This window comes from Aulostomus chinensis, chromosome 5 (genome assembly GCF_037954235.1).
Source record: "Aulostomus chinensis isolate RoL2024-O1b breed Wild chromosome 5, RoL_Achi_v1.0, whole genome shotgun sequence".
In the NCBI taxonomy this organism is placed as follows: domain Eukaryota; kingdom Metazoa; phylum Chordata; class Actinopteri; order Syngnathiformes; family Aulostomidae; genus Aulostomus; species Aulostomus chinensis.
In genome coordinates this window covers 28,118,758-28,144,729 of record NC_141324.1, presented here as the reverse complement: position 1 = coordinate 28,144,729, position 25,972 = coordinate 28,118,758, and the positions used below count along the sequence as shown (strand labels likewise).

At 48.7% G+C, this 25,972-nt stretch overlaps 1 protein-coding gene across 2 annotated transcripts in view; it reads right to left on the bottom strand.

Moving 5' to 3' along the window:
• myo10 (myosin X) overlaps window positions 1–25,972 on the bottom strand; it is an 82,674-nt gene that overhangs the window by 55,624 nt on the left and 1,078 nt on the right. For both annotated transcript variants that reach the window (XR_015115951.1, XM_086204411.1), the window contains exon 2: window positions 5,623–5,721. Coding sequence is in view for 1 of the 2 variants with exons in the window: in XM_086204411.1 (XP_086060537.1) it covers window positions 5,623–5,721 (99 nt within the window). In the remaining variant the exon portion in view is untranslated. The remainder of the gene's footprint in view (window positions 1–5,622; window positions 5,722–25,972) is intronic.

Below are 25,972 nucleotides of genomic sequence, written 5' to 3'. Positions count from 1 at the left end.
CAGAGTGGACACATGAGCCCAGGTCCAGAGCGGACACATGAGCCCTGGTCCAGAGCGGACCCATGAGTCCTGGTTCAGAGCGGACCCATGAGCCCTGGTCCAGAGCGGACACATGAGTCCTGGTCCAGAGCGGACACAAGAGCCCAGGTCCAGAGCGGACACATGAGCCCAGGTCCAGAGCGGACACATGAGCCCTGGTCCAGAGCGGACCCATGAGCCCAGGTCCAGAGCGGACCCATGAGCCCTGGTCCAGAGCGGACCCATGAGCCCTGGTCCGACCCTGGTAACATGAGTATAACCACCAAACACTGTTTTCTGTCTGTCTTCCTCCCATCATCCTAACTGGTAACTCTGTTTATTCATGTGTTTAAACTTTTATCAGTCATGAAAATAAAAGTGAACAGAACCATCCGACCCACCAACTACTGAGCCAAGCTAACCTGTAAAAAGGTTTCCCTTCAGCAGAACCCTTGTCAACAGTAGAGGCTGGAGAACCCTTAAGGTTCCGACTCTGTTTACACTCACTAAACAGAAGTTACAAGAACATCCCGGACCGGTTAGACCAGTCCGTGTGATGACTGTCAACACACGCGTGCAGTCGGCCCTCCAAGGTTCTTTTCAGTAAACACGGTCCCAGCTATGACAGCACCAGTTCACCTGCTGGTTCGGCCTTCTGAGGCTTCCGGCTTCTGTTGGTCACACCTGACGACTGTTGCTGATTTTCCCTCAACATTTGTTAAACTGGAAAAAGCTGTGAACGTTCCCCGAGTTTGTCTCCTTGGACCCACAGAACCAGGGTCCGGCTCAGAGTGCCGATCTGGCAGATCTGCTAAATGTCGGCATGGTTGGGTCGTGGTAGTCCTCCCTCACACAGGTAATCGGTTCTCTGTCCTTCTGAGCTTTCTAACCAATGGATTAGTTCCAAACCCCCAATTCTGGTTCAGATCGGGAACCAAAAATAATTGTTGTTTTTTTTTTGTGAACCTGACATCATCCCTCCCCCTCCCCTCGCCATCTCACAGCGTGGTGACACCAACTGGTGCTGTTTGGGAAAAAAAAATGGCATTACATTCAACCCCATCAAGGCCTCCTTGACCAGCAATGTGGGGAAAAAAAAGCAGCTGGTCACATTGGATCCGCCCATTTTACTTGGTCTCAGGTTGTCATGGTGAGTCCGGCAACAGTGAACGGTCACCCGGGTCTTCGAAGCGTTCAAAAGGAAGAAGAAACATATCGATAGAAGGACGTTGATTTAATGTGGCGCTAGTATGGAGCCGGTCTCAACAGGCCTGAGGACAGCGTGTCCTCTGAGCTACATAATTAGATTCCTAATTGTCCAGTTGTCCTGGTGGCGATAACGAGGGTCCAGCTCAGGGGAAACAAAGCAGGGGGGCCCAGGCGCTAAGCTGAGCAACAGATGCTAACAGGAGTAAATCTGAGAGACACAAAGCCATTAGACAGAAGTGCTGAAGAAGAGGAGGAGGAGCCACTGCTGCGGATCAACAGGCTCTGTCCCGGATCAGTCCGGATAACGTTTGTTGTGCTTACTTAAACAGATCAGGAAAGTGAATTCACATTCATGTTCAGTCAATTAGAAGGAAGAGAGACATTTGTTTTCTTTTGTTGCATGTTGACAGTTGGGTTCGTCTTCATCCTATCAAGCAGTTCTTGTTTGCTGCTTCGGGGACAAACTTTTGCGTTTGGGGGGGGGAAATAAGTAACTTTGACTTTACTCTCAAATTCTGTAATTTTATTTTTTTTTACCGTGAACCAAAAACAGAGGAACACGGCCATTTTTAGGGAAAGTCTCTTCTTGTCCATTGTCCCCAGAGATACAGGTGAGGCTCAGGCTAGTTAGCTTAGCACAATGACTGGATAGTGGGTGGGAAGTGTTAGCATCAGCTAGCTCAGGTCAAGGATACTGGTTAGCTTAGTACAATGACTGTTAGTGGGTGGGAAGTGTTAGCATCAGCTAGCTCAGGTCCAGGATGCTGGTTAGCTTAGCACAATGACTGTTAGTGGGTGGGAAGTGTTAGCATCAGCTAGCTCAGGTCCAGGATGCTGGTTAGCTTAGTACAATGACTGGTAGTGGGTGGGAAGTGTTAGCATCAGCTAGCTCAGGTCCAGGATGCTGGTTAGCTTAGCACAATGGCTGGTAGTGGGTGGGAAGTGTTAGCATCAGCTAGCTCAGGTCCAGGATGCTGGTGTGCCCAGCAGGAATCCTCCTCCTCCTCCTCATGATCAGTAGCAGCAGTCGCTCTTCTAGTCCTCAACAAACGTTTCGTTCTGTTGACCCAAGTTCCAGTGGAGCTTTGGAGGTGCTGCGTCAAATCACTGCGCCCAGTCAGGAAAGTAGTTCCGGCTACGTGTCTGATTCTAACACTACAATGCCTCCTCCTTTTAAACTGTTATTCATCACCATGTCACACACAACCCCTGGTTACATTAATGCAGGCAGAGACGGAGCCATGCTAACACTTCCCACCCACTACCAGTAGTTGTGCTTAGCTAACTAGCCTGGGTCTCAGCTCCCTAAAAGAGGGGCTCCATCTTCTAGTGTGACTCTGGGGACGATGGACAAGAAGAAGAAAAGACGGCGTGTAAGAAAAAACGTGTTATGTTGCAGTGACTTGACACACACACACACACACACACACACACACACACACACACACACACACACACGTCTCAAGTGTGTTTCAAGTGATAGAAAAGTAGAGACTGAAGTCGTTCCCTCAGGTAGCAGCTCCTCATCGTCTCACTGACATTTAATAACCACTCTGACTTTCATGTTAGTGATCAGTTGAGAGGGTCTGTGATGGTAAACCGACCCCCCCACCCCCCCGCTCAGGTAACCGTCATCATCATCATCTTCAAAAGCAGCAGCTGCTCTTTGAATCACCATTCATGTCCTGCTACATTGTCCTGCAGTCAGCTCAGGGGGTGGAGCCTATCTACGCCGTCAAAAACACTGAAACACGATCAAGACGAGAGGAGCCCTGACGACCCCCAAACGCCCCCCCCCCCCAGCTCCCCCACACACACTTCCAACTGTTCTCAAGTGTTTCAGGATAAATTCAGTCAATTACAATGTGACGTTTGTCCGGCTGATGCGTTCAGACGACTGCAAGAGTGTTGAACCACATTCTCACACACTAATCAAGCGTCCGAACCGCCAGAGGTTTCTGGGTGTTTTCTGAATTGACTGCTGCTTCACTTCTCAGATCGATACAAAGTCCTGCATCTCCATGGCAACAGCACAATCCTGATTAGAAGTACAGAAAATGTCTTCCGTGCCCCCCCCCCCAAAAAAAACAGAAACAAATTTGACTCTCAAATAACCTTTTCTGATTAAAACATTCATTTTAGCAACATGACTATAATTCCTCATGTTGAGCTGTTCACCTTCACGTCTTTTATTATCTAACGTCTTTTTCTTTTTGTTCTTAACATCCTGCCGCCTCCATTTCTGCAGAATTCTTCCAAATTCCTGACATGTGACTGTTGATGATGGTCTCAAAATTTATTACATTTCACAAGATCTGGTTTGAACAAACCTTTATTTATTTATCTATTTATTCATTTTTTGCAAAAAAATTAAATGAGAGATGTAGAATAAAGCGATTAAATGTCCAACCTCGTCTTGCTGCGTGCAGTATTTACAGTTTCATCCACTAGTTTGTGCGCACGGACACTGTCGCTTAAAACGGTTTTAAGTTTACATTTTTGCTGTTGTAAATGAGGTTCTATGGATCTGGTGGTGTTTTTTTAAACTGGGGATAAAAGCGTCACAGCAGCTAAACACACAGCTTCAGACGTTTTCCTTCAGACTCGTGCAAAAACATCTGAAATACACAACATGTATTCCATACAAACGAACTACTGATATCTGCCAATAGTGGTGTTATTGTGCATTTTTTTGGTGACGTCGCATGAAATTTGAAATATTCTTGCCTTCTTAATTCTAAAAACAAAAGCTAGTGGTGGTGCTGGACGTAGACGGCCGCCGCCGCCGTGTCTGAAGTGGAGGGTCTTTAGCTCCAGAGACCAGCAGGGTCTTTGGAGCGAGAAGCAGCCAGGAGATAAGAATGTCTTAATCTACCAGTAAATCTTCTGGACAATACAGCAGCTCAACATGAGCCTAAACCCCTCAGTGCTCACAGCTACAGGCCGTCCTGCAGGCCGTGACCCGCCGCTGACCACCGTCCACACAGGAAGTCTTTGTGGCGGCTGTCAGCTCCAGAGAGTAAATCCACTCAGGTTATTGTCTGGCAGCGCTTTAAGGCTCTCAGAGGTGGAAGTTACTGTGAATAGCAGCGGGGATATTTGCTGTAATATTTCCTGTCGTGAACTTTCATGGATACGTCGCATTAGCAGCTGAGTTTCTCCAGCAGCCTCCGCCACGCCACACGACAGTGACAACACAGATATTGCTGGAAAACCCAGTCGATGGCAGGGAAAGCGTTTAAAACCCTCGATGTGATGTCATGTGACGGAGCTGCTGCGACACTCAAGTCCTCTAAACTTCATCCTGTCGGTGTGGCGAAGGAGCCGTAAACCAGCAGAAAACAGAGACCCTTGATTTTCAACGCACTCATTTGCACCGCCGAAACGATTTACCTCTGATGAGCGTGTGTGTTTTGACACGGCGTGGTGCTGGTAGCTCGTTCACGCTGTCTGGCACTGTTGTGCTAGGAGCCAAAGCGGGACGCGCCTGCTGACTGCAGGTTAGCTCCCCTGTCCCCAAGAACACTCCCACTCAGCTACCATGAAGCAAAGCAGCTTTAAAATCCTTACTGGCGAGTCAGCTCATCTTCATTATTAGCAGCCAAACAAAAACACAGTTAAACCCACGGTGACCTCTGGTTTCAACGTCCTTGACCTCTTCAGCTGTTTTGGCAACACTCGGATCAGCGCAGCCCAGAATGGCCCATACAAGGTCTGTGGGGGGGGGGATTTGTCCCATCTTCAGCTGATCCCAAATTAATTATTAGAGTAAACCTCTTCAGGCCTTTGTCCTCTTGCTTCTTCTTCTTCTGTGGTGGGGTTTTTATGGTGGGGTTCTCTTGTAGCTTATAAAATGGGCCCTGGAAGAATCCAGCATTTATCCCCGGGTGGGTTGTGTGAAGAACTACAAGACTCAGATTTTACAACCACAAACTGCGTGTGTTTGTAGTTCTTTGGTAGTTGCATTTTTTGTGCCCCGGTGAGTTTAAGTTCAGTAAACTAGACGAGTTCTAGTATTCCGTCAAACCACCCATGCAGTCGCCATCCGGCCCGGAGGCCCATTATTCACTCTCTATTGTTGGGTGTCAAGAAAAGAAACAAAGTCCCTTCATGAAAAAAACCCCCAAAAACAACTGTTGTAGAGGCACTGGTCTCTTTAGGAGACGATCAATGAAGGAACACAATGTCAATCATGTAAATTCACGATAGAACCTTTAACAAGCTTTAGAACCTTTTTTTCACTCCAGAAGGTTTGAAGTGACGGAGCTGTAACTACGGCAACGACAGCACCACTGCACGTGAACCCACGTCGACGCTCCTGATCCGGACGGGCAGCGTCCAGACCAGCAAGCCAGCCCCTGGTTTGAGAGGGCAGAGGTGGTTAGACGGTCTTACCTGGCCATAGTCCGTAGCAAAAACCACGACCCCACCAGAGCAAGAAGACACGGTGCTGGGAAGGTACTGCTCGTCCTCCCGTAGCCACACCCGCTCGCCCTGCACAGAGAGGAACAGGTTCAGCTGACGGCGTGGAGGAAAGAACTTTAGTGTTGACACAGATGAAACGGAGCATCAGCTGATGTTGAAAGGTCCAAAATACACAGTGAGACGGATTCTGCCAAAACACTTTCATGAGACCCAACACGCTCCTTCAGCTCTGACATGCCAGTTACAGCTGGAGGACCTCTGTTGTTTCCTGAAGCATGAAAACACAACTTGATTTTAAGGGATTAAACACGACAAGGTTTCATCAGCAGCGTGTAAATGTGTTCGCTCCAGCTCTTGGCGCAGTAACACGATGGCAGCTGAAAGTGCTCCAACATGTCAAGGTTTGAAAACATATACAACAGCTTCTCCAAGTACCCAAAGCGTTACCAACATTAGAGAAATGAACCGCCCCCGGCTGGTCCGAGGTCTGCGGTGTGTGTGTGTGTGTGTGTGGGCTGCAGGAGCAGCAGGCCTGCAGCTGTCCCTCACACCTCCCCAGCGCTGCCGTCTTGGGTTTCAGGAGCTCCTACCTGGAGGCCAATGAAGCTGCATGTTTAGTGATGCCCAGGCAGCAAACACTCTCATACCTGCTGACCCGTCGGGCTCAGGGCTGCTGGCTGCTACAGCGCGCAGCTGCTAATGTAATCACCGGCTTCCTCGCTCAGCCGCGTCTGAACACAGACTTCAGGTCGGTCAGAGGCTCATATTTCACTCTTTACACGGTGTTTTGGCTTTGGAAGCGACCACAGAGTCAAAACAAGCACATTCATGCCCTGCAGAGACGATGCTACGCAATTTAGTACTTTTTAAAAAATCTACTTTTTATAAGATTATTTTATGGATATTCTAATTAGCACAATCCACTGGAGCGCTCTGATTCTCTCCAAAGGTACGGCCACATGTGCTCATGTTCACGAGCGTGACGGCTGATGGTGATGGGAAAAACAAACGCTGCTCTTCTGTGGGATGCATCAACTGAAAGCCCCTCCTCTTTTCTGTTTGAAACAGTGACCTTTGATCCACAAGTCCTCATTCTGATGGAGCGGCGAGTCTGGCTGGGGGAAAGTTAACGTACGAAGGGATGAAGCGTAAAGCAAACAAAGATCAGAAGGGAGATGAGCGCCGCTTTAAACCCGCCGCCGTCCTCTCCGACGAGGGAAACGCCATGGCTCTGAGGTCCGAGGATCCCCCGGGAGATGTAAATCTGTCGCTCAGAGGAAACTCATAAAAGCGGACAACACTTGATCTCTCGCCACTATTCTGACAGTGTCGTCACACGAAACGAGAGACAAAGATCTCCGCTTTGATGAAACGTCCGAAAAGTTACAGTTCAGGTTTTGATTTGAGGCACAAACAGGAAGTGCGTTTCCTCAGGTGACCTGTCAATCACAGCGTGTGAGCTTTTGCCTTTCTGATGCTTTCGAACTGAAAATCTATAAAAAAAAATATGTCATTGGTACCCAAATTTAAGGCTGTAGGGGAGAGCAGGGTTGGTCGTAACACAATTGCTCGCGCGCCAAGTTGGTTCCAACACATTTGAAACTCTCAAAGTTGCCTACAAACAGGTTCTCAAATCAAAAATGTTACTGATTTTTTTTAAAATTCCTTCATGCACTAAAGAAAGACGTGTGCTTTCTAACAGCAGTAACCCCCCAGCCTCCACCCCCCACCTCAGGAATTCGACGACTGCATCCAGTCTGCGTGAAGGGGCTCCCCCTCCCATTGGCACACTTTTCAAGGCTCCTTCACCCCCGACACATATTCTTTCTCTGCAGCGTGTGCCGCCCCCCCCCCTCCTATTGTGCCTCCTCTTCCTCCTCCTTTACCCCCCCCCCCCCTCCTCTTTGACCCACAGAGCTACTGGCCCACTTCTACACTCGGGCAGCGAGCCAGAAGCCTCAGCAGCACCTCCCTCTCTCGTTCAATCATCACCGCTGATTACCGGAACGTGAACATCAAAGTTCGAGCAGAGCCGAGAAAATGAGAAGACGAGGAGTCCAGCACTGCCGCTGGATGGAAACCGGGCGTTAAAAACGACGTGTGGAATGACAGCGTTCAGGTGTACAAACAGGAAACCTGTCTGGCAACAGAACCACACTGCAAAATAATTATTTGTGCATTTATTTCTCCATTTATCAGCTATAAAGCGCCCGTCTCCTTCCAGGACATCCCGGTTCCTCGCGATAATGCAACCCTTTCATAGTTTTGTGAAATTCAGTCATTATTAGCACTTATGAGGACACAGAAGTGTGTTTCTGTATGGAAACAGAAACTTCTCCTGATATCAAAACTTAAATCTTTAAAATCAGAGTTGGAAAACCCTCCTCTGCTGCTGAATGATTGAAGTATCCACCACCGACGGCTGCAGCAGGTGGTTAAACTCCCCGGAAGAGACGGAAAAAATGAAAAATTTTAACAGATTCAAAATATGAAGATGCTGATATTTATTCTAAAATGTTTCTGTTTCTACAGTTTATATTACTTAAGAAATGTGTTCAGCTTGCATGGTCCTGATCGCAAGTGCTCATTAAAATGGCTCCCCATCATTATTGTTATAAAGTGAGAGAAATTAGCGGCTAGCTGTTTTCAGATTTCAGAGCTGTAGTTAATATTAGCAAATTGTCCCAGTATTCCAGACATATCTGGTATTTAGAGCTTTTTTTAGAATATAACAGATGGTTGCTATAGTTGGTCCACTGCAAGTACGGCAAGTGTTAGCTACCTGGTTTGCAATGCTAGCTAACTAGCTTAGCCATCTGCTATTGAGAACTTTCTGCTCCAGCCACATACTGATACTAATGTGTATGTGAGTCCATGCTAGCAGCAGAAATAAAAAACACAACAAGGTTTCTGTCATCACTCATTAAAAGCAGTATTAGACCCGTTAGCATCAACTCTCAGTAGTCGGTAGCAGCGCAGAGGCCGTTAGCGGCCACGCAGTCGTGGAACTGAAGCAGAGTTCAGAGCTGAACTTTGTAAATCTTCCTGCTTCTGTCTGAGCTGCTGCAGCTGGAGGTCGGCCAGTCCAGCGCTGGGACCCTCTGGAGAGACGCTCCTCTCTGGCCTTTATCTCCATCCTGACACCTCTCCCCGGGCAAGAACCCAAACAACAACACCGACCTCGCGGCCTGAAAGCCGTGGGGCCACAGTGAGGCTGTGACCTGCGTCGCCTCCACATGTGTGGCGAATGCTTTCCCTGCATGACGCCGCGGGGGGAGCTGGGAATTCTGTGGTGCCGGGAGCGTTGGGACGTTGACGGGGTCGGGAATGAGCAGCTGTCGCGTTTGAGAGATTCCACTTCCTCTCCCGTAACAAACGGCGTCTTGTGCTTGACCACAGCCCTCCTCTCTGTCACAGCCTTCAATAGAGACGCCTGAGAGAGGGTTTTTGTCGCGGTTGAGCCATAAAACTGTGTCACAATCGCTGGTATGTTCTCTGAGGGATGATTCCAACAGCTGGCTGGAGTTGCTGCAGAGGTTCTAGGATGGCACAGCGCTCAACAAGGCAGCATTAGTCAACGTTTTCTACGGCGGCAGCACATCGGTCAGCTTTGATTCACGGGACGACTCGATCTAAAGAGGGAACCGCAGAGTCCCTGCAGTGACCCGCCCGCCACAAACACAGGAACTCTAAGCAGAAATGGACTTGGAGCTCCTGTACCTCAACCAATGTGGAGCTGACGCCTAGGAGGCCGTCCTGCTGGACCTGCTGGCGTGAAGCGAGGGTTTGAGCGGTTTCTCTAGTCTGGACTTGATCTTTGTTGTTTGGGTGCTAAACATGTAATTCACGGGCTTCTCAAATGTTTTAAAAAGAACGAAAAAACTAATTTTTAACATTCAGAATGTTGAGGCGTGTTTCCCCTCCACGAGCAGAACAGCAGGTTCCCCCCCAGCGGAACCAGCCGTGTCTGCACATGACTGTCGAGCCTCAGAGAACCAATCAGACGCGCTTGACTCCTGCACCTGAGTTCAGGTGGGATCTTGTTTCATGACTCTTTCACAATTCACTCAAGTCCTCCTGGTGTCCCGCTGACCTTCACGGATTCAAAGCTAGAACGTAAACGCTGGGCAGACCAGCAGACGTTTGGAGGACAAACACAGACGCTCATATCACCTCGTCTCGTTGTTCAATCCCGGCTACCAGAGCGGCGCGTCCCTGGCCGTCCTATCAGGAAGAGATAAGAGCGCTGCTGGTAATGATTACCTTTTAGTGCTTTTCATGACTCAGGGTTGGAGTGAGTTCACCTGATTGCTGCGTTTCGACACCGATTCCAAAATTAAAGTGAAAATGAATGTTGTTACACTTTTATTGTGTTTTTCTCCTGTTAAATCTCCTCCGGGGGTTCAGATACGACACGGTCGTTTTTCTATGAATTGTTCAGGTCTCGGGTGGCACAGTGGAGCAGTGGTCAGCACTGTCGCCTCTCAGCAAGAAGGTTGTGGGTTTGAGCCCCGGCTGGAGCACAGGGTCTTTCTGTGTGAGTCTCCATGTTCTCCCTGTTCCTGCGTGGGTTCTCTCTGGTACTCCGGCTTCCTCCACAGTCCAAAGACATCAAGAGGGGACCAGGTTAATCCAGACTCTAAATTGACCGTAGGCGTGGCTGGGAGAGCCAATGGTTGTCTGTCTCTATGTGTTGGCCCTGTGATGGACTGGTGACCTGTCCAGGGGGAAGGCTGCTGGGATAGGCTCCACCCCCACCATCCTGAACAGGGTAAGCAGTAGAAACCAGATGGATGGATGTTCAGGTCTAGTTTAAGTTCAGAATGTCAGCTGACTCGTTGTGTTTATTTCACTTTCTAGTCATATTCATCTCACCTGCTCTCTCACTCTCCATTCTGCCTTGTAACGAGTCTGTTCTTCTTTGACTCAGTTATATCCTCTGACATGTTTGACATAAGCCTTCTATCCAGAAGTTTCCTCGGTTTCTGTTTCAGTGATAAACGTCCACGTTTGGTGGGTCTGACTTTGTGCTTTGAGTGGGATTTTACAGTGTGAAACACTTTTGTGCTCCATCCAAGCTGCATGAGCAGGGCTAAACAAACAAAGTTTGATTGACTGATTGATAATCAGCGTCTGGACGTGAAAAACTAAGTGATAACATTCATAATGGCGCCGAGTGTTGACAGGGACAGCAAAATAGAAACAATACCAGCAGTGTGTTTAGCAGGAGGTTGGGAACGTAGACAGGAAGCAGTTCACTGATTCACCTTCGACCGTCATGTGACACAACCATCAAGTCGTGAACACGCAGAGGAGAACCAATCAGCAGAGGCTCTCGAGATCTGAGAGGCCGGACGCCGCCGGAGAGCAAGGGATTGTGGGAACTTCTATTGACTTTTGGGGGAGTGTGGGAAAGCCTCACTAACACACACACACACACACGAATATTGAATATTCTGACATGATTTAAGGTTTTTGCTGAAACAGTAATTTTAGGGTTTTGATGTCAACGGAGGGAGTCACAGAAGAGAACAGAATGTTGTTATTTTGATTAATTGTTCCGGCAGCAAACACGCTGAGACGTTAAGTTATAAACTAAATTAGGTTACACGCTCCCACGTGCTGCCCACAGCTGCACAGACGCATGAAGAGACGAGGCACTGGCCTCCAGTACACATCGGACCACACACACCACATTAAACTAGATTACATTAAAGTTACAAGCCAAAACTAATACTGGGAGGCCGGGGAGGCCGGAGAACACGGAGAACCCTGGCCTGCTTTAGTGCTCACAGACGTTAGTGCTCAGGCTCCCGTTAGCTCGGTGCTGCTCACCATTCAAGCATCATCAGAGGGGTTCATTAGTGAGGATGACCTTGATGAACTAAACCTGGAAGTCTCATCAACTTTCAGTGATTGTTCCACAATCACGTGGAACAATCCCACCGGCTTCTCTGCACAGGAGACACACCAGCACCATTTTTCTGTGCGTACACACCAGTTTTAGCCGAACGATAGAGCCCCACCCATCTGAAAACACTCCCCAACATGAGCTCGAACACAAAGGCAGCAACACTTCAAAACACCGAAAACACAGCACGCCTCGGACGCCATCGCTGGTTTCTGATGTGGCGGCGGAGCAACAGAGCGCCCTCGCCGCCGCCTCATGACACCCACTCGGCCTGCAAGTGAAGCGTTGAGGAGCTGAATTCCGGCTTCTTCTTCTACTTCTTCTTTTTTTTTTTTTTTTTCCTTGATGGAGAAGTGAATGCTAAACACGGCTGTTAGCTTGTTTGGGGTTAAACAGAACCATGTGTGTGGCAGGAGTTCTGCAGCCACATCCTGCCAGCGTTTTTTTCATCATCTCCTGGAAGATATTTCTTCTTTATTAAAACATAATATAGACTCCACATTGGAGCATGTCTGAGCCCGACGCTTCCTCTCACTACGGCGGTACGACTTCACAAGTGTTGCCAGTAGTCGTGGAGGTGAATCTCGCTCCTCTGAGGGTCTGTTGGTTGGCCCGCCAGCCATTTCAAGAAGACGCCAAACTTCCAGGACAACAAACTCATCCCGTTTTGGCGCAAAGCTGGCAGTTGTCTGAGAAAACGTCTTCCAGCTTGATTTAAGATGGAAACACCCCCCAAAAATGTTTCAAACACAAATAAAAGCCACATTCGTTAAAAGCCTTTCACTCGCTGCATTGTGGGAGAGAGGAAGCTGTTAGTTGTGGAGGCTAACAAGGGGAAACAAGGGGCCCTAACACGCCGCAGCAGCGCCTGTACATACAGTTTGTCTGCAAACACACACACACACACACACACACGCAGGACTGAGGATGATCTGTGACTAATAACTCTCACATGAACATGGAAAGCGGCCCTTGTTCAACGACGCTCATGTCTAGTTGTGCATTTCCCTCTGACGTTCTCTCTCTCTCTCTCTCTCTCTCTCCTCTCTCTCTCTCTCTCTCTCTCTCTCTCTCTCTCTCTCTCTCTCTCTCTCTCTCTCTCTCTCTCTCTCTCTCTCTCTCTCTCTCTCTCTCTCTCTCTCTCTCTCTCTCTCTCTCCTCTCTCTCTCTCTCTCTCTCTCTCTCTCTCTCTCTCTCTCTCTCTCTCTCTCTCTCTCTCTCCGACTCCACTGCCGCATCTCCTCTGTTGCGCTGAGATTGTTTTCAGTTGTTCGGCTTTCGGCTCGGTTGTTGCCGACCAGGAAGTCCGGCTTTGTCACCGGTTGCTTCAGAAAAAAACCTCGAAAATTATTTCAAGGACGAGAAACACGGACGTTGTCAACAACATGGCGCTTCGCTGTCAAAGGGCCAAGGAAGTCAAGTACATAAAATGCTTGCGTGGTTGCATACTTGTTGCTTCTCAGCAGCGTCGTGGCTGCTGGGACAAATGATCGTTGATTCAAGCTACATTTTGACGGCAGGTGGAAGCGCCTTCCTGACGGCTGGACTTCACATTCAGTCTCTCAAACGAGGAGCGCTTCCTTCATAACGCAATGAAACAAATTTTTTTTTTTTTTTTAAATTTCATCTCTGGTATTTTAGTGGGTTTTTTTTTTTTAAATGTAAATTATTTTCTCAAGCAGTTAAGTCGGTTTATTTTAGTGGGGAGGAAACAATGACTGAGTAAGCAAGAAATAAAATGCAAAAAAACCTGATAAAAACCCCTTGAAAAATAACAAGAAAATTTCATTTCTAATTATCATTTAAGTGTCGAATCAGGGATTCTGCGTCTGACTTCACAATCATTTCGATGTAAATCAAATCTTTACTTTGCAGACGACATCCTCCAAGACGCTCAAGGATCCCTGGGGGGGCTCTCTGACCCCACTTTGACAACCCCTGCATTTAAAGGAACCTAAAAACTAAGGACAATAACTTTGACGGGGCCTCGTGCTAAGTAACCAACACTGGGCTATCAGTCCAGAGCCCCATGCAGGGCGGATGTGTGAATGAGAAGAAAACACAGCCAGAGGAGAGAGACGCAACCGAGGAGATCAGAGCGGCGGCCACTGACGAGGATTCATTCCAACGACATTTACTCAGCTGTGATTGGTCACCGCAGCAAGAACGGAAATACTTGAGACTGAAACCGAACGTCTCTTTCAAAACACAGAAAATATTTAGCTAATAGCTTCAGTTACCGCTGTAGTTTTAAGGCTAACAGTGAAAAAAAAACAATAATGAGACCTGAAATCAGACACAGATGTGCACCGCTGTACACCATTAGGATGAAACTTCAGCAGAGGGAACAACACGTTTGTGTGAATTTCACGATGCAGCGTGGACGTTCAAGAGATTGAGAGCCGGTCAACGGCACCGGGAGGACGGTTGGCGGAGGTGAAGTTGGAGCTTCATCTCGGCGGCCGAGATGAAGCTCCAGAACCAGCTGCTGATTCATCTTGTTGTCCAAATGACTTCAATCTCTAACAGACATCAGCGGAATACCCCAAATGTTTCCTCGATGAACTCAATACAAAAAAAAAAAAAAATGTAAAAATGTCTTTGAATGAACAAAGGAACGTCTGTTCTGTAGGATTCATCCAGAACGTTCAGCTCTCCCTCTGACCGCAGGACCTAACAAGCCTCCCTCCCCCTGCTTTCTTTCTGCTTATTTTACCGATGATGACTTCAGCGTGAGCTCAGCGGCTCTGTGGTCGGAATATATTTGGAGTCCAGACTCCACTCGCTTGTCACGTTCCTCCTCTTGACTGGTGTGTGAGTTCAGGCAGGGTTAGCTCCCTCAGCCAGAGGAAAGTGCTAGCATGCTAACAACAACAACAACGCGAGCATGTTGATCTTCACTACTATGTACTACAACTGCACTATGACGTTCGTGGGATTCGCCGGTTAGCATGCGAACATTTCTTATTTAGCACTACACACAAACCACAGTGGCGGCTGATGTGACTGTTAGAGTTTCACCTTAGTGGGTTGAAATGAGTAATTAAGCAAATGCAAAACTAAGGGCCAACGGAAGTTATTAAATAAGCACGACTTTTAGGGAAATCCGATTATTGTTTGTCCTCCTCAGAGCCTCCACGCGAGGGTAGAGACCCACGCTAGTTAGCTTAGCACAGAGAATGGTAGTGTTAGTGTCAGCGTAGCTCTGTCTCTGCTACCTGGTAGACTCGCTGGGATCCATGGAGGGAAAGCATCTTTCCTCGTGAATTAAAGACGTGTCAGAGTGAGCCGCAGCCCCACTTTTTGGGTGAAGTTTCACTTTAAGGATCTACTCGGACCCTCCTGCTTCCAGGTCAAAGAGCTCAGACGTTAAATAACTCACGACCAAACATGTAGAGGACATAAAACACCTGGCAGGTTTGAATTATTCACAATCCATTTGACAGGAAGGGGTCAAAGGCCGCATCACTCAACAGGCTGGAGGGGAGGAGGCGTGAGCGGAGGTGTTGGCTGGAGGCTCCACAGGAAGCAGCTGGTGATCAGACATCATCCAGCACAGGGACACAGGAGGAGGACGCTCCTCCGGACCAGCCCGTGCTGCAGGTCCAAACGAGGCAAAGCCTGATGATGAGGTAACGAAGGAGAACGACTCTTCTGACTCGAAACGATGTGAACTAGGGGGGGGACGTTGCCTGAGAGCCCTCAGCTGCTGGCCGGGTAATTAAAAGGCATGTTGAGTGTGAATGTGCAGAGCAGCTGGTGGGCGGGTCCATGTGGGTCTGCAGCTGACTTGAGAGAAACTTGGAAGCTCTTTTTTTTTTGGGGGGGGGGGGGGGGGGTTGTTTTGGTTGAGCAATAATCAAACTGCCAAGAGGAAAAACTGATATTTGGAGGAGAGAACGAGGGAACAGCAGCGGAAATGAAAGAGCGTTTCATGAGTGGCGAGAAGAGAGTCGCCTGCAAACAAGCGACCTCCTGGACCAGACGCTCATTTCTTTACATGTTAAATATGTTTGCTGCCAGTGTGACGAACAGACAAAAATAAAGGGAAACATGAATGTGTCTGAATCAAAGTGTTGAGGGGAAGAAAGCCACCGTGCAGGCTTCAATAGACGCCATGCACAGAGCAACTGGGATGAACAGCAGGTATTTATTGAATTAAAGTGATAAAAGTGTGAAGAAATCACCTCAACACACCTCAGGTCAATAAATTAACCACAAGTGACACCATGTTTGATCCACCACTGAAGCAATTAACTGCACTACAGAAATAACTAATACAGCGCTGATCGACCAGCATTTGGCACCTGTTAATAATACCATTTATTCACTATGGTCACTATAAAGTCAGCTTATGAGCCAGAACAGAGGTGGTCAATTCGTTGGTGGAACAGCTGAGAACATGAATATTCTCTGCAGCTCCGTCTTCTATCCTTCACCACATCGCAGGAAAGTTTTAGCGGACGTACTCTGAGTTGCTTCTGTGGTTCCTGGTTCCAGTGGAACCGGAGTTTTGTGTTGAGCAGATGTAGGAAACAGGTGTTTGTGTTAACACAGCTTTGACCTCACCGCTATCCTTGTTGTGCGTGCGCCGCCGCCGCCGCCGCCGCCGCCGCCACCTTTACGGTTCAACGGAGAAAACTAGACTCGACTAGACCTTGACGGCTTTGCTCAGGAGACGTGTGGCTCTGAGGAAAAACACCTCGGCGCTCCTTCTCTTTCAAGGCTGCACAAACCTTTGAAGCTCCCCGCTCCTGCCCGAGTGTCCCGACGCATCACCTAACTGAACATGAGTGTTGCTACTTGGGACTGAAGCATGTCGCCGGGCTCCAGCCACCTGCACGCCGTGACCTTTCGCACCTTCTCCTCTTTCTTTGGGTTGGCTGGTTGCTTCAGCGCCAGCACCTGGTCTCTGTCTGGGCTACACACCAGCCTGAAGATGCTTTTGGCTTCCAGCTTCAAGACCACCACATGAAACAACACGAGGAGAGCTCTGAACCCCCCACCTGGAAGGTAAACACCGTGATCCTGTACACGCAGGAAAAATGAACAAACTCTCAAAAGCTCTTTGAAACTAACAGCTTTGAAGTGAAGGAACTGTAGCGCTCTCTTCCTGCCCGCCGTGTCTTCCTGCTTTTCAAAGGGGAATATTTTTATCCAAGCAGCCGCCATCTTGGTTCATGTGGGTGAACCCAGCGGCCCCTCGGCTGCTCAAACACCTGCATCAGACACGTTACAGGTGTAAAAGTAGCAACATGTAAAGAGCGTGACCTCGAATGAGCGACGGTGGAGGAGGAGGAGGAGCTTCCAAGCTGTTTCTGGTAAACAGAACAAAGCACGTGACGACCAGCAGGCCGGCTGTAATCTCAGTTATGCTTGCTGGGCAGCTTCCTTGTTTTCTCCTCTCTGAGTCAAACATGCAGCATCCACAGAAACCATAAAGGGTTTTGTCTGCCATTTTTAGACAGGAATTTGGGGGGGTGGGATGGGGGGGGGGGGATGTTCTGCGGGACCTGAAAACTGATGATCTGTGTTCTGTTCATATTAGAGGCCGGCGTTTTCACTCACACAGAAGAGGAACTTTGCAGACGATCAGACTTGAACCAAAATGTGTTTCAGGAGTTGATGTGTCAGGTGATTGCTGATTTACAGCCGCAGCTGTAGAACTGACTGAGGTGGAGGTGAGAGCTCAGGTCCTGAGAGCCAAAAATACTGCAACCTGTCAGCTTCCTGTTGGCGGGACGACCACGGCAGGACAGAGCTGCTGCTGCTTGCGAGCTGTTTTATCGTCTCCGTGTGAATAAACGATGATTCACTTTGTCCTGCTCCTCTTGACTGACCGGGGGGGGACAGACCAGATTCTAGGAAGCTATGAGCCTAGCTTAGCCTAGCATGAAGCTAAAAGCTTGATATAAAATCCAAAGTGGTATAAAAAGATGGCGATGATTCTCCATCGCAACATCCGAGTGTCGCGCTGCCTGTTGTGACAAAGTCCTGCTTAACGTCTAGTTGGACTCAGACAGAAATAAAAACATTTCAAAGTTTTACAACCTCTATAAACGAGAAGTTTTCAACTTTTTATAGGTTTTTCACAAACCACATTCTGCCATTTAACCCAACTTTCACAGAATTTTTGCCACAGGACTGTGAGTCAATCCTGGCTTCTTATTTCTTGTATAAATGTAGTTTGTTCAAGATCAGAAAGTTAAAAATCCACCGGTGTGTTTCCACCTGGCTGGGCCCGACGCCGCCATCCCTCCAGTGTCTCCATCACAAGAGCTGAGAGCACGCAGGTTCCGCCTGCCCTCCAAATGTCATGAGGCCAGACGACACTGATTACACAGAGATACGCTGTTTTCCTGTCTGAGAACTATTAGACAGAGAAGCCGCGGTGGAGGGCTGGGGTTCCTGATGTCACGATAGAGAACTTCAGGACATCAAACGCTAAACAGCAAACTGACGTCTGTGGTTCATTAGACGCCACAATCAAGACACGAAGCAGGCAAACAAGCTGATCTGACTCACGTGAGAGAGGAATTCTGGATGAGAGGAGAGGAACAGAGAGGACGGGAAAGTTAGGAGAGTGTTTGGGGCTCGGCAGCGATGACCTCACGCTGAACTAGCAGCGCTACGGCGGGTTTCCACCGCTAAAGACCACTTAGGCCCATAAAGGGGGGAAATGACCAAACTCGCCTCACTAAAGCCCACCTGACCTACTTTCTCCAGCTTTGTGTGTGTGTGTGTGTGTGTGTGTGTGTGTGTGTAGGAGAGAATGTCGAAGCCAGGGTACAACATTGTTTGTACAAGTGTGTATTTGGAGGGAAAGTGAGACCGGTCACTTAAGTGTGTACGATTAAGTGTGCTTTAACAAGGTGTGCATGTGCGTTTGTGTGTGCATGTGCGTGTGTGTGTGTGTGTGTGTTTGTGTGTGTAGCTGGCAGCTGCGGCCAGCACTGCCATGTGTTGCCCAGCTGTGGTAACTTGGTCCTGCAGACTCGCAGCAGAGCAAACGGGCACAAAACAAAAACTCTCTTCTTCTCCTGCAGGGTCCGACTGGAACCCAGTAGGCCACTTCTTGTCTAGACTGGTACCAGACTGGTTTAGGTCTCTCTCCCTGTCTTTTCTATCAGGCGCCAATAGATTTTTAATGTTGGAACGGCAGCGGCTTGCAGGTCTTCAAAAGATTCCAGAACACTGCGTTGACCTCAAACAGGCTGAGGCCTCGAGATTTCTTTTTTATGACCTTTTCTTGTCCTTAAGGCCAACATGAGACAACTCTCCTGTCTTTCTAGTGATTTGTTGTCTATCAGTCTGACGGGGATCTGGCGGCGAGAAGGGCTGACAAACAACATCGCCCACATCAATTCTTGCGACCATAACCGATATCAGACGGCTGTAAAACAGACATCAGAATTCTACCCATCAATTCTAGAGTTTAAGCCAAAAAACAAACAAACATGATTGCACAGTGACAGTGACCTCTGACCCACATCTAATCAGTCCAAGTGATCACTGGTTCCAAATATAAAGGAATTCCCCCCAGGCGTTCCCGACAGTGGGATGAACGCTCAACAAAAACAATAACACACACCACGTCCTGCTGAGGGTCTGTGGATGTGCTCCTTCACTGTGGAAATCAGCAGCATGAATGCTCGTCTGTGCCCGCCAACTTCTAGTTTTCTAGTTCTGCTGGCAAAGATCCAACGCACCACTCTCCTTATCGCATCCTCGCTGACCTACATTCTCACGTTCTGCCTTTCATTGGTGAATTAGAGCAATCTGGGGTGGATCGGAGCAACGCCACGAGGTCTTACGGCCCAGACACTTTGAAGCTGCCCGACACGGCAAAGATAACCTTGTTTGGTCGGGGTGGAGGTGAGTTGACGCAGATCCCTGAGCACACTTCAGCTGGCCACTTCCTCTAATGACTTTATGGCCTTTTTGGAAAAGTGTCAAGTCACTGAGTGCTGGGTTGAGTAGCGGGATGAGGGTGAAAACCAGAGAACAGAAGTGTAAACAAACGCTTTGTCGCGGCAGGAACGAGTGCGCGACCACGTTCACACAAAGACGTAAAACAGAGCTGCAGCCCAGATTCTGCTGCCCAAGGAATCAAGACGACATGAATATTTCACTTAAAAGCAGAGCTGATGATCATAATTGCAGAAACTCTTCGTGGACGTGAAGAATCCGGAGTGACACGGTCACATCTGGATAGAGGAAGAACTCTGATTGCTTTCTGGCTCCGAGCAGTAAAGGAAAAAAAAAACAAAAAACAATTAGCTGCGTTTTATTTTATCCTTAATGACTCAACTTTCCAGCAAACATTTCTGGCTAAGTACTTGGAGGAGTCCTTAGAGGACCTGACTTGCGCACTCGCAAGGTAACAGGATTGCATGAGAAGGAGCTAATTAGTGGAAATGGATGTTTGGTTTTGGGCCTGCGCTGGTGTTGTGTTATGTTGTGTGTTTGTGTGCGCGGGGGTTTTCCAGGAAGCTGCTGTCAACACAGAGCCAGAGATCAGATAACCGTCATCCTGCTTCCCTCTCAGGCCCGAACAGAGCAGCGCGACTCGTCCGGGACAATCAAACATTCGGACGGACGTAAACTCTGCTGCTTGGTCGCTTTTAGAGCCAAGACTCTCTTCATATTCTGGTCACTAAAACGAGCCCTCAGCTGTCGCCGTGTTGCTGCTGCGCGGTCGACAGCTGAAGGCCTGGATCAGAGAAGAGCTCTGATCCATGAAGCAAAGAAACGCCTCCCACAGACTCAACAGGTTCTCTGTAAAAGCCTGTCCAGGTTTGGGAGACCTCGGGTTTCTTGAAAAACCTTAATTCTTAGAATGATAGAACAATAATAAAAAATACACCAAACAAAAAAGACAATCTAGGCTCAGAATCACACAACGATGTGGATCTTGGTGAAATCAACAGCAACTGAAGCCCTCAACCCCGGTTTTAATTGACTGTTCCAGCGGCGAGGACTAAGGACTCAGCAGGAGGCCAAGGGATTACAGTCTCATACCCACTGGACTGGAGTTTGACACGTTGCCTTTGAACCAAGACATGACCTCTCAGAAGCAGCGTCAGGTAACAACTGTAGGTAATTAGTTCAGGCTGACGTGGAGGGCAAACACCACTTCAAGGCCTTGTGATGGTTTGTAACATTGTTTTAATGATTATTTTGCTATTTTACATGTGACACAGGAGTCAAACCTGTCACTGCATCCTAAGGAACACGCCCCCTTTTGGTGAAAGCCACTTGTTGTACACCTTCCTCAGAGACGGACAAGAAGGTAGAGACTCCCGTGCCCTGTAGGGTTCACGCTAGTTAGCTCAGCACAGTGGCTGGTGGTGAGTGGGAAGTGTTAGCATCAGCTAGCTGTCACCTGAGGCATCTGGTCACATGGGTCACTCCATGTGACCAGAAAAGTGGATGTCAACAAGACTTTTGTTTGTTTACTAAATCCAAACAACAGCTGGATATAAAGAGATGGAACATCCGACGATGAGAAAAAGACTATTATTCTTACATATTCTAATCCTGTAATCCCGCCCCTGGAACTGATGCCTGCACAGGCCAAACATATGTTCTCTCGCCACACGGCGCCTGACCTCGCCAACCGGGGACACCTTCTTTACCACAACAACACAAACCTGCAGGCACAAGGCTGCTATTGTGGCATCTAAATCATGGATTAACCCACAAACTGAGACAAGAAGCAGACGTAGAGGAAGCTGGAGGATGGAGTTCAGCAGCATGCAGGAGGTCACGTCCAAAAGGCAAACCAGATCTAATCCAGCAGGATGGGAGTGACTGTGCTGACAGTGTCCACGGCTCCTAGCTTGGTTTGCTGTCTAGAGTCTGCAGGGGCCCTCGATATGTTTCACCTACGTTGGACTAATCAAGCCCTCAGAGGTGCATGCCTCTGCCTTCCTACGCTCCACACATCTTATTAAAATGCCTCCTGGAGAATGTTGTGAGTCACCAGTGTGACGGACTGGCTCTCAAACTGGGCCAGTCGAACTATGCAGCGGGATCTCAACAACAAGGCTCAAAATCTGGGTTTTTACGTAAAACACAAAAGGCTACAGCAGAGACGCTGTACAAGCAGCATGAAATACAATCAAAAAGACTTTGTTAGAGAATAAAATCGAGCTAATTGTGACCACGGCGGCTGAACGAGGACCGTAAAAGCTACAGCGCAGTGCGAAATATTGATTACAGACGTGAAATTTGAGTTAATGAGAGCCGACAGAAAGCTGAAACTTTTGTCCGCTGTCACAGGCACCTGCCAGCAGATGTGAAATTTATCAACTGACTTCAATGCCGGAACAGAGAAAAGCAGATCATTTTGCACAGCTCAGACAAGGACCTCTTCTACAAATAACAAACCTTTCTTCTCATTATTGAATGAGTTCTGGTCCTGTAGTGAGAGATGTGTTGCGTGTGGTCGCCTCAGCAGCAGCGTGGACTGGCGTTATAATCCACCCCCCCCCGCCACTTGTTTCACCAGCAGGATGCTTATTAAGATGATGAATTTACATTTGGAACAAATTCACCATTGCAGCTGGTGAGAGGAAATAAAAAATAAATAGGTTCTCCATCTGGGGCTGGAAGTTGAGGTCTCACGGTTCTGTGTTTGATTTCCCACAGACGCCGCTGCCCCCCTGCCCCCCTGCCCCAGCTACAGTAGAAGATGGAGTACAGGCGGCGCTGGATCACGTCCAGAGACGAGGCGTTACTTCTGCAGCGGCGTTAAAAAGGTCTGAGTGTGGCAGCAGCCAAACTCGGCCGGCTGAATGTTTTGTTCTTTTCACTGGACCTTAAAAAGACGTGAGACATGAGATAGCGACGCCCTCCTCGCTGTACATGAAACCGGGCAAGCACATTATTACCCAGACTGGGCTGGAGGCAATGCCAAATAACTGCCTCCGACACTCCGGATGAGAAACTCAGAATAAACTGTTGATGATGCACATTCCTGCAAACCAGCGGCGCATCTACCAACAGACGGAACCTTGTTTACATTCAACAACACAAATTCACGCGCTTTATGATGCGCCGATGCAACTTATCAGATCTTCTTTGCTTGTTTAGTATTTTTGAGGCGTCTTCAATGGAGCACAGACGAACAGGACCTGTTGGGGAGGACCACACAGGGTCCCCGGGCCGCCCTTTGAGAACCCCCCGTTCCACTCTTTTAAGTTAGACGAATGCTGTTGTCGTGCAGTCTCAAAGATGTCGGCATCACTGAAGACGGAACCTTCAACACCTGAGGAGACGTCTGCTTGCGCCCAGGCTCACAATCCTGAGGAACACAACCATGAACCTGCAAGCTGTTCAAATTCCTTTCAGTTCCTCCGGCGGTGTCAGGTTTCCCGGGGGGGGGGGGGGGGGGCAAAGCAAAGGTTGAAGGTGATATAAAAGAGGGCGGGGTTTCATTTGTTGTGGTCAGCTTATTAAGGACTCTGGCGGTTCTGATGGGGAAAGCAGACGGCGGACGCTGGAGGGAGGATAAGAAATGCCGTAAGTTTCAGGAATGTTTGGAAACTCGCTCCGATTCTTACATGAGCGTGCGAGTTCACTCCAACCGTGACGCTGCGACCGCAAACGCGCACGCCGCGCTGATCCCAACAGGGACGATTCCACAACGGAACAGCAGCAGAAGGAGTTGAATCAGATCTGGACACACCTTTAAGGCTGCGTTCAACAAGACAACTACAAATATTCATCCATCAGCCCCTCGAGATGGTGGCGAGGATAAGATTTGATTTCTCGATTTAGATAAACATCCAGGATTTCGACAAAATAATTTTGGTCGTTACACCAACTTCATATTGTGTGATCTGAATCTGAACTTCTGCATTGGCTGAACACAAGCGGTTGAATCGTGGCTTCTACTGTGGAATATTACAGTTTGGAACCGACAGCCACTACAGGGGGAAGAGCTGCAACTCCTCTCAACTTTCCTACGTCCAACCTGAGCTCCGCCGCTCAGAGCAGCTGTCAATCATACACGTACACACGAACGTAACCACTGGGTTTGTTATTTGAAGGAACATTCACGTATTTCTGGTGTTTACAGACGTCCTGTGACGAGCGTTGCTGGTGGTTCCGTTTGCTCTGACTAACAGTGAACCTATGCCTGAGGCCGGCCCGCGCCCACATTGGTTAGCAGGTGAAGCCTATCGCCGCCACGCCCACCAGTTCAAATAAAAACAAACCCTTTAACGCCTGATGGGCTCAACGGACTCCACTGTGTCCACACACACAGAAAGACACACACACACACACACACACACACACGTCTGATCCACTGGTCGTTTTGAAATGTTAAAACCAGATCTTGGCCAATCAGTGTGAGGCGGTGAGCGGGCTCGTTCTCCCAGGTGGCGTGGAGGACTTGATCAGACCTGCCTGGTTCTGCTCCCCAGCAGAGGAGGAGGGGATCAGTGTGTGTTGCAAAATAAAATTTAAGAGTCACGTCCTCAGACAGAACACATTCACGCTGATGATCTTACTGGCGGCGAAGAGCCCACAACTCATGTGAAGAGCCTGTCAGAACGCCTTCACCAAGGTGCCAGGAAAACGACAACGCAGCGACTCCGTAAAGCTATTTATAGTCGCGGGCCGAGCCGGGCCTGACGCTGGTCCAGACTGTTTTGGCTGCCGCTCAGAAACCTCCGGTAAACTCATCGTCTAACACGTTCTCGTCTGCAGAGTTTCTCTTTGTTGCGTTTATTCAGCAAAATATTCAATTAGAACAGTTTTTATTAGAGTTACTTCCCCCACAGAGTGCAGAGTAATACTTCATCCAAAAACTGCTTGTACCTTTCCGGTCCTCACTAACAGGAGTATTGAGCTCACAAAGATGATTTTTTCCCCCGCCTGCATCGCTTCTTAGTGACTCCAGAATGCAGGAAGAACCAGCCACGTACATTTAGCTTGAAGCTAATGGGGACTGGCGGCTAACAACAGCTAGCATGTCCAGAAACCAGTGTTTATCATCTCTCCAGGTCATCTGGTATAATCCAGGTCTCCTTAATCCAGACATGTGACCAGTGAGCCACACACCTGCCAGGATCCAGTGTTTTGGTCGCGTAACGTAAGGGGTGCAGGTCCCTTGATGAGGTCACAAGGGGGGATGGTATATTAACAATCGTTAGAACATTTAACTATGAGTGCACGTCTGCACGCGTGATGGTAGCCGGATGTTCCTGCGTTTCTTCTTCATCCGCCTGCTCGAGGCAGCATTGCTTCCTTGTCAAACGCCTGTTTTCTGGAAGACTGGACTCTTTGTTTCAGCTGCGATTAGGTAGCAGATATAAAAGCAGGCGGGTTGATATTTGAGACTATTGTGCTGGCCTGCCGGCTTCTGGCACCCCCCCCCCCCCCGAGTCTTCCAGGGAAACTCAGCGGCCAGATGGAGACGCGTCATGAGACCAGCTCCAGTCGGCAGCAACACAACAACCTCAAACCTCCCAGTATTTGCTTTGCTCAGCCTGAGCGCTCACGCCAGCTCCCACCAGCTCAGGCTCCTGGTAACCTTTGACCTCTCCCTCGGCTGAAAACCTCCCTGGATTTTCAAAACTGCACCAATGAGAGAGCAACAGGAAGCTGGTGTAACGGTTAGACCGCCGTGTGAGGAGAAACCGGTCTTTCATCTCCCTCAAGCCTGTCGATGACGTTTCACCCAGATGACGAGGGTGAGACGGCTGACTCAAGCGCTGCTGCCGCTACCTGGCCCACGCCATCACAGAGGCGTGCACGCCATAAATCACTTCGTAGCTGTGACTGAGAATTTGTGGAAGATTTACCTTCAGACTAAGAGCAAACTGAGGGAGTGTGATGTGGTTGGAGGGTTGCCGTGGAGACCAGGACCACCTGAGCGCCACTTCATTCACCTGTTGCTTTTTCAGGTGGGAAAGCCTCAGGACAACCGTGGACCGTCTCATCCGACTGCGCACAGGATTACCTGATTAATTCTGACTGATACGGGATCTTTGGACTGGAGGCAGAAACCAGTTTTTGGGATTAGAAACGTGTGATGACTCGTTCAGCGCAGCAAATCCAGACAGAAGCAAAAGTGCAACATGGCCATGCGCGAGCTGCAGGTTCCTTAAGACACTTGGTGTTTGCTTTAAAGTGCATTTTGGGCAAAATATTAACACAAGAAGACAAAGTTAGTGTCTCCACACAAACCCGTTCTTTAGCACAACAAACTCAGAAACAACATTCTGGTTCTCCAGGGTTCTACCAGCGTTGTTCTCCCAGAAGCTCCAAGTGGGTCGCAGTTCAGCCGTCTATAAATAACTTTACAGGAGGTTTTTCTTCCCGGAGGAAACGAGAACAGAACAGAGGTGCGGAAATACCGAGGATCCACTGGGACGCGGGCCAGCCGCCGTCTGG